The sequence below is a fragment of the Geotrypetes seraphini genome, chromosome 8, assembly GCF_902459505.1.
Source record: "Geotrypetes seraphini chromosome 8, aGeoSer1.1, whole genome shotgun sequence".
Taxonomy (NCBI): domain Eukaryota; kingdom Metazoa; phylum Chordata; class Amphibia; order Gymnophiona; family Dermophiidae; genus Geotrypetes; species Geotrypetes seraphini.
This window is the reverse complement of record NC_047091.1, coordinates 78,851,525-78,871,872: the sequence shown is the minus strand read 5'-3', so window position 1 is coordinate 78,871,872 and position 20,348 is coordinate 78,851,525. Positions and strand designations below refer to the sequence as shown.

Genomic DNA, 20,348 nt, shown 5'->3' with positions numbered 1-20,348 from the left:
ATGACTTGAAGTTTGTTGCTTCCTTTGCCAGTCTCTCTTCGTATTCTCTTTTTGCTTTTCTAACCACTCGGTGACACTCCTTCTGGTGTTCTTTGTGCACTTTTCGGTTCTCCTCTGTTTGGTCTTTTTTCCATTTTCTGAACGATGCTTTCTTGTCGTTTATCGCCTTCTTCACTGCATTTGTTATCCACGCTGGGTTTTAAACTGTTCTAAACTAAATTAAACTAAACTAAACCTTAGGTTTGTATACCGCATCATCTCTACATTCGCAGAGCTCGACACGGTTAACAAGAATTAGGGTAGCAAGGAACTCCAGTGGAGGGAAAGATGAAGAGGAAATTTAGAGGACTAGAATAAACAGAGAGGGAGGAAGAGTTACATTTTTGAGAATAACCAGGTTTTCAGATGTTTACGGAAGAGTTGGAGGTAGCTCAGATTCCTAAGAGGGGAGGTAAGGTTGTTCCAGAGCTCAGTGATTCTAAAAGGGAGGGAGGAACCTAGTTTTCCTACAAGGGAGACGCCTTTTAGAGAGGGAAAGGAAAGTTTCAGTTTTTGGGTGGATCTGGTGGAATTGGGGTTAGAGGAATTCCAAGAAAGAGGAATAAAGGGGGGGGGGAGGATGCCATGTAGGATCTTGAAAGTAAGGCAGGCACATTTGAAGTTGACTCTGGAGATTATCGGAAGCCAGTGGAGCTTGGACAAAAGCGGTGAGACATGGTCGAATTTGCTTTATGCGAAGATAAGCTTAGCAGCGGCATTCTGAATCCGCTGGAGACTTTGAAGATTTTTCTTTGTTAGGCTTAGGTAGATAGAGTTGCAATAGTCCAGTCTGGAAAGGATGGTGGATTGGACAAGTGTTTTTGATGGAAACAGGTTCTCACTTTCCTCAGCATGTGAAGGCTGAAGAAACATTTTTTTATTAGGGAGTTGAGGTGATCATTGAAGGCCCCGCTCTGCATCTTGAATACTCAAGTAAAATTCTGGGAGTCATCATTGACTCTACGGCTTCAGCAAAGGAAGATCTTGCTTGACAAACTTGCTGTACTTCTTCGAGGGAGTAAACAGGCAGATAGAAAAGGGTGACCCAGTCGACATCGTATATCTAGATTTTCAGAAGGTGTTTGACAAGGTCCCGCATGAGAGTCTACTTTGAAAAATTGCGAGCCATGGAATCGAGGGTGATATACTCACGTGGATTAAAAACTGGTTGGTGGATAGGAAACAGAGAGTGGGGGTAAATGAACAATACTCAGACTGGAAAAGCGTCATGAGTGGAGTGCCGCAGGGTTCGGTGCTTGGGCCCATGCTCTTCAACATATTTATAAATGACCTGGAAATTGGTGCGACGAGTGAGGTGATTAAATTTGCGGACAATACAAAGTTATTCAGAGTAGTGAGAACACAGAAAGATTGCGAAGACCTACAACAAGATATAAACACACTCGATGAATGGGCCGCGAAATGGCATGTGAGGTTCAATGTGGATAAGTGCAAGGTGATGCATGTTGGAAACAAAAATCATATGCATGAATACAGGATGTCCAGCGCTGTACTCGGAGAGAACCCCCAGTAAAAAGAGACTTGGGAGTGCTGTAGACAAATCAATGAAGCCGTCCACGTAATGCGCAGTGGCGGCGAAAAGGGCGAACAGAATGCTAGGAATGATTAAGAAGGAGACCACAAACAGATCTGAGAAGGTTATCATGCCGCTGTACCGGGCCATAGAGCGCCCCCACCTGGAATACTGTGTCCAACACTGGTCACCGTACATGAAAAAGGACATAGTACTATTCAAAAGGGTCCAGAGAAGAGTGACAAAAATGGTTAAGGGACTGGAGGAGTTGCCGTACAATGAGAGGCTAGAGAAACTGGGCCTCTTTTCCCTTGAAAAGAGGAGACTGAGAGGGGACATGATCGAAACATTCAAGATATTGAAGGGAATTGACTTAGTAGAGAAAGAAAGATTGTTCACCCTCTCCAAGGTGAAGAGAACGAGAGGGCACTCTCTAAAGTTAAAAGGGGATAGATTCCATACAAACGTAAGGAAGTTCTTCTTCACCCAGAGAGCTGTAGAAAACTGAAATGCTCTTCCAGAGGCTCTTATAAGGTCAAGCACCCTACAGGGATTCAAGGGTTAGATAAGTTCCTGCTGAACCAGAACGTACGCAGGTAAGGCTATACTCAAATAGGACACTGGTCTTTGACCTAAGGGACACTGTGGGAGCGGACTACTGGGCACGATGGACCACTGGTCTGACCCAGCAGCAGCAATTCTTGTGCTCTTATGTAAAGCCAGGAAGAAGCACCTTTGCTTGGTCCAACAGGCCCACTGGAGTTCATCCTATTTATATGCTATTCATTTGGCTTCTATTCCTGACCTGGACCAGGCCCTTCACTTATGTTCCAGCTCCCCTCTGCTATTGCCTAGGCCTTCGTCTCTCCAGGTTTCGCTGTCATTGTAGGGCACAAGTACCCTCTTACCACTTTGTATGAGGACAATGAACATTATTTCTATAGCATTCCCATCTGTGGCTGACTTGTAGAGTGAAAGATCTTACTCAGGTTGAACAGGTAACCTCCCATGTGACAGGGTGGAGCACTGCCACAGTAATTTATAAGTAAGGACGGTTTTAGCTTACTATACCAAGCTGAATTTTATACAGGCCGTAATACCTCTGCCACTGTAATGATCCAAAGAGAATTCTATATATCAGATTATGAGATCAAGTGAGTCCATTCTTACAAAGTGATTAGGTTAAACACAGAGCCCAATGGCACCTTATATCTCACAGACTTATTACAGCATAAGTTCTTAAGAGCTAGAGTTTACTTCATCAAGACACGAAATGCAAGGAACTAGTTTTGCTCACTGCTTTGGGCATTATTTCTCTGATTTCCACCTAGATCATTACTGCTTCAACTTATTTTATTCCTGTTCTCTGACAGCAAAAGGGAACACTGAAAAGCATACATTATCGCAGCGAAGGTAGATCTCACTCATTCCTTCTGGTGATGGCACGAGTAGTTTGATGCAGAATTTCTGCCCTGGCACATTCACCTCAGGCACGACCTCACACCCTGGAAAAAGGAAGCGCTACTGTGAGATAGAGGTAAAGGAAGGGAGGCCTCTCAGGTTCACGCAATGTTACTTAATCTTCCAGATATGAGAATATCTAGTGTTACAAAAATAAAAAGCCTACTACTGATACTTTGATGTGAAAAAGAGGAACCTGAGTAAACATAGAGGGCTGGATTCAGTAAAAGGCGCTATCCAATACTGCTCCGAGGCCCTATGCTATAATTCTGCCCACAACTTTTCAAAATACCCCTGACCTACCCATGGTCATGACCCCTTTTGAGCTATGTAATAGTAGAATTAGGCACCAAGTCCCCACAGATAACAGCGAGAAACAATCCTGTGTCATTCTTTAGTGTCTATCTCAACCTCAATCCTTCTACACCAGCATTCTTCAATGCAAGGCTTGAGGGTCACTGGTTGTGCCCAATGGCGTAGTAAGAGGGGGCCAAGGGAGTGGTCCGCCCTGGACGTCATGTTGATGGAGGCGCCAGCATCCCTCCTCCTCTCCCCACACCACACCCATGCTCCCCCTTCCCCTCCCCAGTACCTCTAGTTGTTCACTGTCATGAGCAACAACATCAATGTGTTCCTCATGACTGCATAAGTTCTCCCACTGACATCACTTCCGGGTGCCACGCATAGGAAGTGACATCGGAGGGACAGCCACTGGGGTCACGAGGAGCATGTTGAAGTTGTTAATCATGGCGGTGAACAACTAGAGGTACATGGGAAGGGAAGGGGGCATGCGTGGCAGAGGGGATCGGAGAAGGAGCAGGGGGATGGAGACAAAGGGAGGGGAGGGGCATCTCCACCCTGGGCGCCTCTCACCCTCGCTATGCTACTGTGTCCCAGTATCGTTCTCTATGAATAGCGCACAGCCAGTTGTATGTGAAAATTTAATGAAAGTCAATTATCATCATAAATATTGATGTTAATTGGCTCATTACTCAATTATTTTGCACATGCATTTCTGGGCACCTTGTATAGAAATCTGGAGATAATACAGTTTTTAAATTATTACTTAATTTATTTAAGGAACAAGGTTATCAGCCATGTGAAAAAGAAACTGCTCCTTAGTTAATCAACCTGTTGACCACATTTCATTAATGATTAGATTCAGTTGGCTGAACACAGCCAGGCTTAATTGCAGCCAGCCCTGTTGCATCTAACTGCTCTATCTACTGAGTCTTACCATGAGAGTGAGGTAGTCACCACAAAGTTTCTACAGGAACACCATGTCACAATCAAAGGAAATTCCAGTAGAAATTTAAAAAAAATTTGCAATATACCATACTGGAAAGGATTTACAAAGCCATTTCTAAAGCTCTGGGAAGGGAATTCACCGTACCACAGTGAAAGTCATTATCTCCAAAGGGAGAAAACTTGGAAAAATTATGAATCTTCCCAGGAGTAGCCAGCTTGCCAAAATTACTTTGAGGGCACACATTAAATCATAAAACATTCCTGAAGAACATCCAAAGAACTGCAGGCCTCTTTAGTGTAAGCTAAGGTCAGTGTTCATGATTAGAGAATGACAAGGGGAAAAAAATTTGTCCCCGTCCCGTCCTTGTGAGCTCGGTCCCCGTCCTGTCCCTGCAAACCATCTGATCCCATCCACATAAGCCTGAGCTTATTTTATTAAAGTATAAAAAGAAACAATATTCTGTACAATTGTCATTTTATAAATCAAAGTTCTGGCTCTGAACTAGAGAAAGCAATGTTCAGCTGGTAGGGCTTTGTTTATAAATGTCTATCAACAACTAATATACTACTTTATCCTAAATAAAAAAATAAATATAATTTTTTTTCTACCTTTGTTGTCTGGTTTCTGCTTTCCTCATCTTCTCCTCATTCAATTCCCTCCATCCACTGTCTGTCTTCTCTCTGCCTCTACCATATGCTCTATTACAGTGCCTCTCCCTTCTACCTCTCCCTCCCATCTTCTTCCCTCTGTTCCCCCTATAGTCTGGCATCTCTGTCTTCTCCCCACTCTCTCTTCCCCATTTCCCTTCAGCATCTTCTCCTCTCTCTCTCTCTTCCTCATTTCCCTTCAGCATCTGTTCCACTCCACCCCCCCCCCCCACACCCTCCTTCAGCACCCTTTGTGCAGTCCAGCAGTCCCCTCCCTCCCACTTGCCGCGGTACGAGAACCTCCCTTCCTGGTGATTTTTATTTTTTTTCTACAAGCAGCCGGAGCCTTGAAATCATGTGCATCTGCCGGAAGCTTCTCCTCTGATGCAATTTCCTGTTTCCGGTTGCATTAGAGGAGAACTTTCCGGCAGCCACATGTGACTTCAAGGCTTCGAATGTTTGTAGAAATAAAATTAAAAATCACCACAAAGGTAAGGGGAAGAGAGGGAGGGAGATGCCCAGATGGACGGCGGTGGTCAGATGAACAGTGGCGATCGTTAGGAAGGAGGGAGGGGGGCTGCTGGACCACGCGATCAGTGACCGCGTGCATTCCCACCCTTAACTGTGGAGACAATGTCATTCACCGCTCCACGAGGCGATGAATGTCTTTGTCACCATTCCCGCGTCGACCACTTTTTTCCCCACTGCGTCATTCTCTATTCATGACTCTACAATAAGAAAGAGTAGATAAAAATGGGATTCATGGGAAAGCAGCAAGGCGGTAACTGCTGCTATCTAAGAATAATATCAATGCTCATTTCACATTTACAAAACCATACTTGTTTGATCCCTAAACCTTTTGCAGTAATGATCTATGGCCAGAGGAGTCAAAAGTAGAACTCTTTGGACAGCACACAGGTCCATTATGTTTGGCATAAAACAAATACAGTATTTTCCATTAAGAACATCATAGCAACAAATTTCAGAAATTGGCTTTCCATGTGTTTGCTGCCGGCAGGCTGGTGTTAGCAGCACATTGGAAACAGGTCCATCCCCCATTATGGCAACACTTCCATGGGAAGTTAGATTTTATTTTCCGGATATCCAAATGAACTGCAATGATGCGTCATCGGTTGTCACTTGTCCTCAATCTGGAATCCCTACATGAAATGGTTCAACCCGTCTCACTTTGTCTTGCCTAGCTGTTGACTTCTATTATATTCACTTATCCACACTCCTTTTTGCAACTGGGAGGGGGGGGGTTAGTCTCTAAGGTTGAATTGTTTAGCCTTGCACTGAAGATTCACGGTATGACATCTGGATTGTGTGGGACTATGGGCCATCTAGCTGTTGTATATTTGCTTACTGGTTTGGTTTTGTATTGATTTTTTAAAAAGTTAAAAAAAAAAAAAGATCATGCCAACAGCCAAACTTAGGTGTCCTTTTACTAAGGCGCACTAACCAATTTAATGCACACTAAATGCTAAGGCACCATAGAATATAATGGGTGCCTTAGCATTTAGTGTGCCTTAGTAAAAGGACCTCTTAATGGTTATAGTGTGATGGTAAGGCAAAAACAGGGGGGGGGGGAACCCAAACCCACAAACTCAAATGTACCAAAGGCTGAGTGGAATTGTCCACATCAGAATGATGTGCACTAATGAAAGTGTCCTCCAATGCATCTGATAATATAGGAATCTTTATTCATTCAATTCATCTAATGACATAAAAATACATCCAACGACTCAATGACTCGACATGCACATGTTTCGGCCAACAGGCCTTCCTCGGGAGTCTTGAGCGCCACCAATGTGAATATCTAGAATATGTTCCCACTCTGATAGGTCTTACCAGACTTCAAACAAAAAAGAAAGTCAACTAAAACTTCTCAAAACACGAATATAATGAAAGTTTTTAGCAGCGAGATGCTTGTTATCTGATGTTATATTCGTTTTTTGAGAAGTTTTAGTTGACTTTCTTTTTTGTTCGAAGTCTGGTAAGACCTATCAGAGTGGGAACATATTCTAAATATTCACATTGGTGGCGCTCAAGACTCCCGAGGAAGGCCTGTTGGCCGAAACATGTGCATGTCGAGTCATTGAGTCGTTGGAAGTATTTTTATGTCATTGGATGAATAAAGATTCCTATATTATCAGATGCATTGGAGGACACTTTCATTAGTGCACATCATTCTGATCTGGACAATTCCACTCAGCCTTTGGTATAGTGTGATGGTGTCAGGATTCTTTGCTGCCTCAGGTCCCAGAAAATTTGCCATTGTTAAAGGAACATGAATTCAGCACTGTACCAGAAAATTCTTGAGCAGAACGTCTGATCATCTGTCCATGAGCTGATGCTGAAGCATATTTGGGTTATGTAGCAAAACACTGATCCAAAGCAGAGAAAAAAGTAAGTCTACGTTTGAATGGCTGAGGAGAACAACATTTTGGATTGGCCTAGTCAAGACCAACTTGTACCCAGTAGAGAGGCTGCGGCAGGACCTGAGCTGGGCAGTTCACACATGAAAACCTAAGCATGTGTCTGAATTAAAGCAGTTCTCCAAAGAAGAGTGGGTTACAATTTTTCAACAGTGATGCGAAAGACAGTCTCAAAATTATAAGAAGCAATTTGGTTGCAATTATTGCTGCTAAGGATGGTACAACCAGTTGTTAAGTTTAGATGGCAGTTACTTCATGTTTGTACGAACAAAGTTATCCAGCACTTATAACACCCCTGTGAAGAAGTAATCATTTAAAAACTGTTATCTGTTTACCCAGGTTGCCTTCATCTAACACAATTTTACATTATGGGCTCCTTTTTACTAAGCTGCAATAGCGTTTTTAGCGCACACAGAATTTTAGCGCGCGGTAAACTCACGCTACACGGCTAGAACTAATGCCACCTCAATGCTGGCATTAGCGTCTAGCGCGTGTGGCAATTCTGCACGTGCTAAGCGTGCACTAAAACCGCTATTGCAGCTTAGTAAAAGGAGCGCTATGTTTAAAGATCTGAAACTATTCACTGTATAATATATGCAATAATAGGGGAAATCAAGCGGGGGAGGGGAAACTTTTTTTGCTTCACTGTAACAAGATTATATATATATATATATATATATATATATATATATATATATATATATATATATAAATAAAACAAAAACATAAAGAGAAAAAAATTATACCATTTTTATTGGACTAACTCAGGGGTAGGCAATTCCGGTCCTCGAGAGCCACAGGCAAGTCAGGTTTTCAGGATATCCACAATAAATATGCACGAGATAGATTTGCATTCTCAAGGAGGCAGTGCATGCAAATCCATCTCATATATATATATATATATATCCTCAATCCTTTATAATAAAACGCTAGCCGCGCATGCGCACTCAACTGCGTGCTTCCATTTTCCCTGATCTGTGAGATGTAGATCTGTGGCCTTGCAGGAGTGCGCATGCGCGAGTCCCCAGCCTTACTTTCCCGCACCTACCACTCGCCGCCAGCGCTGGACTTCCTGCTTTCCGTGTCTGCTCCTCTCACCAGCCGCACCAGCGTCTGAGAAGGCTTCCGACGCTGGCGGGATCGAGAGGAGCCGTGGTGACACCTCGCGGGAAGGGAAGCCCAAAACACTCCAGCCGTGAAGGGATGCCGCAGTCCCGACTCAAAACCAGCTGATTCCAGCAGCGTGTGTAGCTGCCCTGATTTGCTCTGCCGCGTCTCTGATGATGTCATCAGGGACGCCAGAGTAAATCAAAGCAGTAAATGGCCCCGAAGCAGTGTGTGCAGAGTGCTATACACGCTGCTGGAATCGGCAGATGGTTGGACAGCGGGAAGGGAAGGCAAGGGACTAAGGGAGCAGTCAAGATCGAGGGATGGGAAAGGGGGGGTTAAGGGAAACGCTGCTGCTGTACAGGGAAGTGGTGTGGGGTGGGAGGGAATGCTGGTGCTGCTGTGGCTGCTGCACAGGGAAGGTGGGGATTTAAATACTGCTGTACAGGGAAGTAGTGGCGGGGAGGGAATGCTGCTGTGGCTGCTGCACAGGGAAGTGTGGGGGGGGAGAGAGACAGGTGGATAGAAAGAAAGCCAGACAGCTAGAGGAAGACAGACAGAAAGAAAAGAAGAAAGGCACAGGGGCAGAGAGAGACACAGAAAGACAGACAGACAAAGGGGGCCAGGGAGAGAGACAGACAAAAAGAAAAACAGCGGGAGGGAGAGAGACACAGAAAGAAAGACAGACATATATTCTAGCACCCGTTAAAGTAACGGGCTAAAATACTAGTATATATATATATATATATATATTCATTGAGGATATCCTGAAAACCTGACAAGGATGGGAATTCCTACCCCTGGACTAATTTAATGTAGTTTATGATTTGCTTTTGAAGGTAACTCCTGATCTGAGGAAGAAGGGTTTACTTTTGAAAGCTAATCATAAACTGCATTGAGAAAGTCCAATAAAAAAGGTATTATTTTTTCCCTTTACGTTGTTGTTTCATTTCTACATATTACCTTGAAGAGTGGACTAACACGGCCACCACACCATTTTGTATCAAGATGGAAATCTCATTATGTAGGAGCAAAGGGTGAGCAGGATCGTTTCATATCTTCTTTGTTATTCTTCAGTAGGGCGGCTTCATTTTAGTGCCTAAGAAGATGTGCACTGCATGAAGGACGCACTAGTTTGCTTCTCCCCTTACCTGTTAAAAGTTAATAGGGATCACAGCCATATTAAATTAGAAAATAACACTCCTTGTCTGGAGCAGAGGGACCTTCTTGCTCCCTCATACGGTCGACTTTTGTCCACATTGTTGGAAAGGAGTGTTTTGTGATGAGAGATCAGAATCTTTACCTTTTAGGTTGAGCTGCTGAAGTGGTTCCCCCCGAGCCTCATCTTTGCTTTTATAATAAGAAATTGAGGTATCCTTGAAGATCACCCAATGCTGCTTGTACCCTTTCAGTGTAAGCTTCTTGGGTCTGAAAGAAAGCAGAACAGTTAAACCAGGGAAAAGTTATATGAGCGAGGGAGCATGAAGACATATAAGAGAATGATGGAGAAAAACAAAGCATACTTGGGGGAAGAAGGGAGGACTGATCAGGAAATTCTTTATGGGCAAAAAGCAGTTAGTGGTAGACCAGTGTATCTCAAACTGTGTGCCGAGGTAAACTAGTGTGCCTCCTGAGATTCCAAGTGTGCCGTGGCACATTGAGGAAGAAGAGAGGCGCCTGTCACCTGACTTCCCTTCGTGGTACAGCGCCGGCGCTGCCCGATTCATAGAAGGCCTGCATGTTTCCCACTTCTTTCTAGCATCCTCCGGCTTCCCCCCCTGGCCTCCCGGTCTCACCTTTAAAGCTAATTACAGCAGCCTGCAGAGGATCACCGGTAGGTAAAATGATTTATTTTCAATGTTGTGATTGAAATGTGTCAGTTTTGAGAATTTATATCTGCTATGTATATGAAAAATGAATGGAAAAAATTGCATTACAATTAGTAAAGGGGATGGGACCTGGGGCAGAGCTTGGGTGGGCCTAGGGAGGTCTGTGGTTGGGGTACTCGGTTGATATTTGTTAGACTTAGGGGGTACTTAGCTTGAAGTAGTTGAGAAACACTGCTGTAGGTAATCAGCTGGCGCCAGTGCCTCTCCTTCTCTTCGGCCCTCTTTCCTGCTGGCAGCCCCTACTGGCATCTCAGGGCGCGGATGTCAACGTGATGATGTCACGCAAACATGTGATGTCATCACGGTGACGTCTGCGCACTTCTGGGTGCCTCAAGCCGTGGCCACTACCTTTAGTGTGCCCTGGCTCGAGAAAGTTTGAGAGACACTGTGGTAGACTATACACTGATAAGGATTATCTCTAGGAAGTGGTTCTCTGGATTAGTAACGGGGAGGAGGCGAGGGGGGGACAGTCCGCTCTGGGTGCTATCTTGATAGGGGCACCTGCACCCGTCCAGGGCAGGATTAACCAATAGGCCAAGTAGACACGTGCCTAGGGCTCGAAATGGTCAAGGGGGCCCGATGAAGGAGGGCATCAAGATTGTTTTTTCCAAACGGTGATGGGCCCCCCTGATTGGCAACGCAGACCCCCCCCCCCAACAGAAAGTAAGACAAGCAAGCAACGCGGGTAAGAAAGGCAACGGGAACTATAATTGTGCAAACGGTGCTGCTTGCCCAAAGCTTCCCTCTGATGCAACTTCCTGTATCCGCCTGGGCGCATGATAGGGTGGGATGGGGTGGGGCAGGGGGCCCAGTGTACTTGTGTGCCTAGGGGCCCTCGACGAATTAATCCTGCCCTGCACCCGTCTTCCTCCCTGCCTCCTCTGCCACCCCACTACCGTGTGTGTGCGCCCTTCCCCTCCCTGTACCTTTTTAATGTTCGGGGCGCAAGCAGCAACCACAACCTGCTGCTTGCGCCAGCAGTGGCTCTTCCTCTGATGCCACTTCCTGGACCCGTGCTTAGGAAGTGATGTCAGAGAACGAGCTGACGCTGGTGTGAGCAATAGGTTGGGGATTGTTGCTTGCACCTCGAATGTTAAAGAGGTGCTGGGGAAGGGGCACAGATGAGCAACAGGAGGGGGTGGGGAATGAGTGGGTGGGGGTAGAGGACAAGTGGGCGAGGGAGGGACGCCACCGCCCCGGGTGCCTCTCACCCACGCTACCCCACTGGTGGTTCTCAACCAATGTCCCCAAAAGATGAGAGATGTGTCACAAAAAGACTGGTGTAGATCAGTGGTTCCCAACCCTGTTCTGGAGGACTACTAGGCCAATCAGGTTTTCAGGCTAGCCCTAATGAATATGCATGAGAGAGATTTGCATATAATGAAAGTGACAGGCATGCAAATCTGCCCCATGCATATTCATTAGCACTATCCTGAAAACGCGATTGGCCTGGTGATCCTCCAGGACAGGGTTGGGAACCACTGGTGTAGATAGCAAGCCTGTGTTTTTACACCATCACTACCTGCCAGATAGGAAGACCAGCAATCTTGAGAATCAGGTTCTTGAAATCCCCAGGACTGGCCCCTATTTCTGCTTCCCTACTACTAACAATAATAACTGCTGCCTCCAAGCTCAACTGAACAAGTTGAAGGTTTTTCTGTTGCTCTACAATATCTGGCAGAGGAGGGATTTTATGTTGCTGTTAGTGAGGTTGAACTAGAATTCAAATATACAGTGTTCCCCCGTGAATTCGCAGATCGTGATTCGCTGACTCACTCATTCGCGGTCTGCTCCGACCGCCTCTTCCTGTAGTAAAGTCGGGCTACACCAATCAGGAGCTGCGTGTCAAAGCAGCTCCTGATTGGTGTAGCCCGACTTTACTACAGGAAGAGGCGGTCGGAGCAGATCGCGAGTGATTTTCTTCACCTGCCAGCGCTCCAGCTGCCCTCTGCTGCCTCCCCTGCCTTTTGACAGGTGAAAAACCACATTTGCTGTTTTTTTTTTTAATTCACAGGGGTTCCTGGAACGGATCCCCCGTGAATTTCAGGGGAGTACTGTATATTTGTTTTGTGGTACGACAAGTGAGATACTAAACTGTATCTCCTTAAATTGCATTGTAAGTCACCTTGAACCTTTTTAGGCATAATGCAACTCATAAATCCTAGATTAGATTAGAAATCTGGGACTGATGGGATGTATTCAGTGTTTTCATATGGGATAGGCAAATTCATACTAAACTTACAATTAAAAAATGAAATATACAGTATAGGCATGTTTTGTTCAGCTGTGAATTTTAGTGTTCAGTGTGTCACATCCATGAGGCATTATTACATTAGAGATTTCTATTCCGCCATTACCTTGCGGTTCAAGGCGGATTACAAAAGAGATAAAAAACGGAGGGTTACAATGGAAGAACATTTGTCCTTTCTAGAGAGGAAAAGAGTAGGTTATGTAGTTATCTATTAGATATGTCACAACAGAATAAAGGTTGAGAATCACTGCTCTAGGAGAATGAAAAGGTGCCTAGAAATTGGTTAGGAGGACATATGGTTTGAGTCTTTGACTGATGACTCTGGCCTTGTGTTTGATGCTGATCCGAGGCAAAATTACACTATTTGCTGACGACGCTAAACTATGCAGCGTTGTGGGCAGGGCCTCAGAACCTGATAGTGCATCAAGGCCCAACACTATGGAGCAAGACCTGCTTGTATTGGAAAAATGGTCCAGTACTTGGCAACTAAACTTTAATACCAAGAAATGTAAAGTGATGCTCCTTGGGAGTGGAAATCCACGCAAAACATACAACTTAAAAGGCGAAAACTTAACAAGAACTACTGCAGAAAGGGACTTGGGAGTTCTCATCCGGGATGATATGAAAGCTGCAAATCAGGTGGAGAAAGCTTCAGCGAAGGCCAGGCAAAGGTTGCATCAGAAGGAGCTTTATCAGCAGGAAACCAGAAGCAATACTGCCGTTATACAGATCCATGGTGAGACCTCACCTGGAGTACTGTGTCCAATTTTAGAAACCACATTATCAAAAAGATGTGAAAAGAGTGGAGTCGATACAGAGAATGGCCACTAAGATGGTCTCAGGACTTAAAGGCATCCCATATGAAGAATGTCTGATCAAACTGTGCTTATATTCTCTTGAAGAACGCAGAGAAAGGAGGGGACATGATAGAAACATTTAAATACATCATGGGCCACATCAAAGTGGAGGAGGAAATCTTTTTTCTAAAGGGTCTCACGGCGACAAGAGGGCATCCACTAAAACTTAAGGGAGGAAGAGTTCATGGTGACACCAGGAAATACTTCTTCATTGAACGGGTGATTGATCGATGGAATGATCTTCCCCAGCAGGTGGTCGAGGCCAGTAACGTGGTCGACTTCAAGAGTCGATGGGACAAACAGGTGGGAGTACTATGGAGTTATGCTCAATCAATAGATACTCCAGGGAAGAAGGGTCCTTGAGCTGGCAGACTAGTTGGAGGGAGGGTTCTTGAGTGGGCAGACTTGGGCCATCGGCCCTTTTCTGCCGTCATGTTCTATGTTTCTATGTTTAATCAGAATAAGGCATACTTATCAGCTGGTGTGAATTTCTGTTGATATGCAATAGCTCCTTTTATCCAAACAAGATTTGCTGTGCTGTCGCTTCTGAAGGAGACAAGTGCAGCCCCTTCTAATCTAATCCATAATTTCTCTATCACTCTTTTCAGGTTCTAGGTGATTTACAAGAAACCCCATAAACTGTATGTGAAATTAATATAAAACAATATATACAAACATTAAAACTAAAATATATTGCTAAAAATAAATAAAATTTGTTGAACAAAAAACTTTTCAGTTTCTTCTGAAAGCTCATATAATCCATTTTTGTTCTCACACTTTGAGGTAAACTATTCCAAATAGAAGATGTATAAAAACTGTATAAATAGCATAAAAACTATATAAACATGGAGCTGAATTGACACCTACAATAAGAATATATGAATATGGTTGGAGTGTTAGGGTTGGACATATGTAAGGATTAGGGAGGGAGGGGAGGGATCTCAGATTTGGTATTAAGAGTTGTAATTAGGAATATTATTAATACAATGAATTCTATATAAAATATGCATTATCAGGGTTGGGGGGGAGGGTTATTCATTATATTTATTTGATACATGTAAGTTAATTAAGTGATGTTGTATAAGGTCAAATGTGTTTCTATGTTGCACTTGTTGTACTATGTAAAAATGAATAAAGAATTAAAAAAAAAAAAACAACCCCCAAAAAACAACTATTCCAAATAGAAGCTGTATAAAAGCTGTATAAACATGGAGCTGAATTGACACCTACAATGCACACCCTTTGCAAAAGGGAACCTTAAGACTGACATTTCCTGAATCCTTGTTGAAGAGAAAAAAGAAAAAGTTTAATTAGCAAATAAGAGGAATCAATGTGGAGAACATAATACGAGACCAAGCAAGCTATTTTAAAACTAATACATTTCCCCCTCCGTATTCACAGTGATTGGGGCTAAACACACCCACGAATACTGAAAAAATGTGAAAAACTTTCTCATAAGTTATTTGCGGTTTTCTGTTTAAAAAAAACCTAGATAATATGATAAAACCACAAATAACCTGAAGAAAGTTCAGCGATTTTCTCTGTGAAAGTTGGGAGCAGCGATTTTCTCTGTACTGTACTGTTGTACTCATGGATGATTTAATTTGGGGGGAGGAGCCAGCATGATAAAAACCGTGAATAATTGAAACCGTGGTTGCTGAAACCGCGAATACAGAGAGAGAAGGTATATGCTTCCACCGGGAGCCAGTGAAGTTTCTTGGAGAATAGAGAAATGCTATCATTTTCTTTTTTAGCCTAAAACGTAGGGCTCCTTTTATGAAGGTGCAATAAGCGTTTTAGCGCACGCACTGGATTAGCGCACACTATAGCGTGCGCTAGCCAAAAATCTACCACCTGCTCAAAAGGGCTTTGTAAAAGGAGCCCTTAATTTCACTGCTGTATTTTTAATCTGTTGTATTTTATTTAATAAGCAGGAATTTAGACCAGAATATAAAGAATTACAGTAATCCAGCTGGGAAAAGATTAACATTTGGACTAGTAGAACAAAAGGACTATCATGAAAACCATGACCTAATTAAACATACAAGTGTCTCAAATTATAATAGTTTTCTTCCATAGTCTTGCAACTTGAGATTCAAGTGATAAGGAAGAATCTAAAATGATAACAAGAACCCTAGATGCATTATTCATATTTTTAAATCCTTATTAGCTTTCTTTTCTTTTAATTGTTTTTATGTAAACCACATTGATGTTAAAACACAATGCACTTTTATAAATTTCAAATAAACATTATCAACATTCATAGTTTCATAGTTTATTAAAATTTGAAAAATGCTTCTCCTGGAATACAAAGCGTTGTACATTAAAAATTTAAATATAAATAAGGAACAAACAACAAATAATAAACATAGACCTTCCAAGACAGACATACTTGATTGGGTTGTGACATGAGAACAATAGGAAAAAAATAGGGAGGAACTACAATTTATTAAGAAAAAGCACATGAAAGGGAAGTACAGTAGGGAAGATGTGACAGGTTGAGTAATAATAATGTAAATGTTTATGAAAGATAAATCAATTGTAGGCATCTTTAAAAAGAAAGCATTTCAGACTACTTTTGAATTTATCCAAGTTTTGTTCAGCTCTGAGGTGTAAGGGGAGAGAGTTCCAAATTGAGGGGGCAGTAACTGAGAAAATATGAGTACAACGGGTGCCAATTATTTTTAAGGACGGGACATTACGAGAGTGTTGTGAGGCTGATCTTAAGGTTCGTGGGGGGGGGGGAGGGGGTCATATGGAATCAATAGTCTATCTATCAATGCAAATGCAAAGAAGTAGCAGAAGTTAAAGCCACAATAGATGGAACAGAAGAGAGCAGACTGTGAAACCAGAGCACTTTGATCTTAGAAGCAGACCAAAAAGAAAATTTAGCCATACAATCTGAAATTCTCTTAGAAGTATCTGACAGATTAGAAGAGATTGGAACTCGACATAAAAATGTCATCTACATACGAAAGTGAGCGTTCCCCGCTTTCCAACGAAACAGTTCCCAAGGATCTCATAAAAAGATAAAAAAAAAGAATAGGCATGAAAGAAGGAAGAGCAGCCTCACCTGAATAGCCGCAGGTTATCCTTTAGTTCTGGAATGGCTTCAATGCTGTCCTAAGGATGTGAAGCAGACACAAACATGGGTCACTGTGGTGTCTTTCCCAATCTGAGTGCATGTCTCCCACCATGAAGCTAAGTCATGTTGATTTAATATGATTGTCACTGGCTTGTTCACTGTCTTTCGGAAGTCTTGGACCTTGTTTAAATCAAATGTTGTAAGCTAATAAATTGTCACAGCAGCAGCAGCGTCACTTAGAGAATGACACGGTGACAGAATTTGTCACCGTCCCCATCCTTGGAGATAACCGCAGGAAACCATCCCCGTATCATTCTTTAAGGAGAGAGAGAAGAACTAGATTATGAATGGGCACAACCACTGACCCTCAAACCTTGCATTGAAGATTGCTGGTGTAGAAGGCTAAGCTGAGATAGACTCTAAAGCAGTGGTTCTTAACCTGGGTTCAACCGAACCCCAGGGGTTCGGTGAGTCAGTCTCGCGGGTTCAGCAGAGGTCAAAACACACCTCCGACTCATATAGCGCTTCGGTCACGTTCAATCATCTATCAGTTATTCAGTGATTTTGATCAAGACTGATCGTGTACTCGGTTTCTTGATCTATCAATCTGTAACTAACGCCTTATATACATCAATCAATTCCTGATCAAAATTTGTGATTTAACTGATAGATGATTGAACGTGACCGAAGCGCTTATGATTCGTGATGATACGCCCCGCTTGTCCATAATTGGCTGCAGGTGATCACGCAACATCGCTTGGCCTATCTGTGCTGCAGGGGATTTGATGCGCACAGTAGTCGAATTGTAACTGTTGTGATGGTACGTCGTGTGATACCTATCTTAATATTTTAATCCCTTACTAACTATGTCGAGCAAAATACGAAAGTGGTCAGACGAATATGTACAATATGGATTCACATGTATAACGGAACGTGAGGGGAGTCAGCGTCCTAATTGCATGATTTGCAATGCCAAGTTGAGTAATTCTAGTCTAGCTCCGGCAAAACTAAGGGAATAAAGAAGGGTTCGGTGAACACGCATATGAAACTGGTGGGGTTCAGTACCTCCAACAAGGTTAAGAACCACTGCTCTAAAGAATGTCACGGGGCGGTTTCTGTCACTATTAAGGTCCTTTTACTAAACTACGAGGGAGTGCTAAAAAAGTTCTCAGCCCAACCAACCAACTTCCTAAATTCTGAGGGTTGTTTTGCCACAGTAGCTGAAAAGAGTATTATCTTATTTCATTAAGTGCCCATTTGCAGAAACGAAATTCTACGTTTTGACATTGTTTCAGATCATTGATTGGAGAATATCCACGTCATTCTCTTCTTGACTGTGCTGAGAACTTTTCAGCCCCCCTCCCCCCCCCGTACTGAAGATACAATGCAGATATGGTTCACTGTAGCAAAACTAAGAAATGAACCTCCAGGAATCCACAAAGTGCTTTTTCCTGTAATTGAGTTTCCATTGAACTTTGATGGCAAACAGCGCTAGTCGTTTTACCCATCATGCAGGGGACAAGCACCAGCTAAATATGGATTAGCAAGGCAGGCTATGACTCCCTGCAGGGAACATGCAATACTCCTGGAATTTGAAAGCATCTTCTCTCCACTCTTACCAAGACATTCGTTGGAGCAGCGCTGTCCAGCTTGACTTCTAAATGGGAAAGGGCTGAATCAAGGTCATCCAACTTAGAGTCTCGATGCTGCGCCAGAGGGTCAGAAGTCAGGGATAGTTTATTAATATGGTACTGGAAAGAAAAAGATTAAGGAAATCACATACTGAAAGATAATTTGGGGTGGGGCTATTTCTCCGTATATCCTGTATTTGGCTTTCATATTACAGAATGACATGGGGACAAATTTGTCCCCATCCCCGCAGGAACTCAATTTCCCCGTCCTGTCCCTCTGAGTTTTGTCACTGTTCCTGACCCATTCCTGTAAGTTCTGCCTTAACTGCACAAGCCATGACCATAATTACTTGATCATGTATGTCGGATTCATTCATTTCACCCAGGATTTGTAAGAAATGGGATGAGTCCCATACATATGACCTAGCCCCAAATACTATATCTTTAAGGATACCATATCTTTAAGGAATCCATGATCTAAACATTCAAGGTACTGAAGGGAATAGACCTGGTAGATAAGGACAAGTTGTTCACCCTCTCCAAGGTAGGGAGAACGAGAGGGTACTCTCTAAAATTGAAAGGGGATAGATTCCGTACAAACGTAAGGAAGTTCTTTTTCAACCAGAGTGTGGTAGAAAACTGGAACGCTCTTCCGGAGTCTGTCATAGGGGAAAACACCCTCCAGGGATTCAAGACAAAGTTAGACAAATTTACGCTGAATCGGAACGTACGCAGGTAGGGTTAGTCTCAGGGCGCTGGTCTTTGACCAGATGGCCGCCGCGTGAGCGGACTGCTGGGCACGAAGGACCACTGGTCTGACCCAGCAGCAGCAATTCTTATGTTCTTATGGTCTTATGATTTTAAAATGTTTGAGGCTTGTGCAGATGAAGACAGAGCTTGCAGGAATGGGGCAGGGGCCGGAAAAGAACTTGCTGGGACAGGAAAATGAGTTCCCACGTCATTCTCTATATCATATCTCAGTGTTAGCAGTGCTAATCATGTCCCTTCCCCATTACTGGCGTTGCTTTCATTCAAGTAATATCAAATGGTAAATAAAAGCAGTAAAAATTATGCATGCAGCGTACATACTATGATCCGCTCTCCCTTTGACAATGCAGCGGTCTGCCACACTGTAATTTGCATGTGTCTTCCCTGCAAAAAGTGTAACCTTCTTTATAATTGCATTTTACCTTCCCCCAGAATTTGCTCGCTTCATCCCCCCAACAATGTAACCTTTCATTCCTCTGTAATGAATTGTATCTGTCCCTCTAAAACAGTATCCTTTTCTTGCTTCCCTGTGTTGAAAACTTTCCCCATGCTGCTAAATAGGCGTCTATAAACATTAATTAGGAGATTCATAGAGAACAAACTGTTATATATCTACCCCATTTGTGGAGGTGTCGCGCAGTGATTGGAGCTACAGCCTCAGCACCCTGGGGTTGTGGGTTCAAACCCTGCGCTGCTCCTTGTGACCCTGGGCAAGTCACTCCGTCCTCCATAGATTGTGAGCCCACCCGGACAGACAGGGAAAATGCTCGAGTACCTGATTGTAAAACCGCTTAGATAACCTTGATAGGCGGCATATAAAAACCTAATAAATTTGAAACTTGAAATCATCAAGAGGAAAGAAACATCAGCGTGGTGATCCTGCCGTGATTATCTTGAAAATGGGTGAAAAACACTACCGTTTTTATCCCCAAAATAATTCTCAGTTTTCTGATACTCGCCAAAAGTGGTTATACAGGTTCGATAGTCACGGCTGGTTTTCAATGTCCCTTAGAAAAAGTGGATCTTTTGAGCGAGTTTCTTTTTTTTTCTTTTTTCTTTTTTAAAATTCTTTATTCATGTTTAAACGTACAATAAGTGCGTCAATATAATATAACAAGATGGCAGCCGTTTAAGTCACCATTTGTGCTGTCTCTCTTTGCTCTCTTTTATTTCTTTTATTTTTGGTTTCTATTACTTTATTTATTATTTTGGAATGTACGTTTTATTTTTAACAGTATGTTATTGAGAGTTCTATGTATTCTTGTTAGGATGCTTTATATCTCATTTCCGCTATCTTTATTTTCCTATCTACTATTTGCTAATTTGTTTGTCTTTGGTACTTTAGTTAGATTGTGAGCCTTCGGGACAGTAAGGGAATTTCAAAGTACCCAT

At 43.0% G+C, this 20,348-nt stretch overlaps 1 protein-coding gene across 2 annotated transcripts in view; it reads right to left on the bottom strand.

Annotated features, from left to right (window-relative positions):
* The window catches only part of FERMT3 (fermitin family member 3), a 109,207-nt gene that overhangs the window by 22,757 nt on the left and 66,102 nt on the right, over positions 1-20,348 (bottom strand). For both annotated transcript variants that reach the window (XM_033954015.1, XM_033954016.1), the window contains exons 8-11: positions 18,177-18,308; positions 16,546-16,595; positions 9,779-9,903; positions 2,972-3,078 (exon numbers count right to left, since the gene is read on the bottom strand). In XM_033954015.1, coding sequence (XP_033809906.1) covers positions 2,972-3,078; positions 9,779-9,903; positions 16,546-16,595; positions 18,177-18,308 — 414 coding nt within the window. The remainder of the gene's footprint in view (positions 1-2,971; positions 3,079-9,778; positions 9,904-16,545; positions 16,596-18,176; positions 18,309-20,348) is intronic.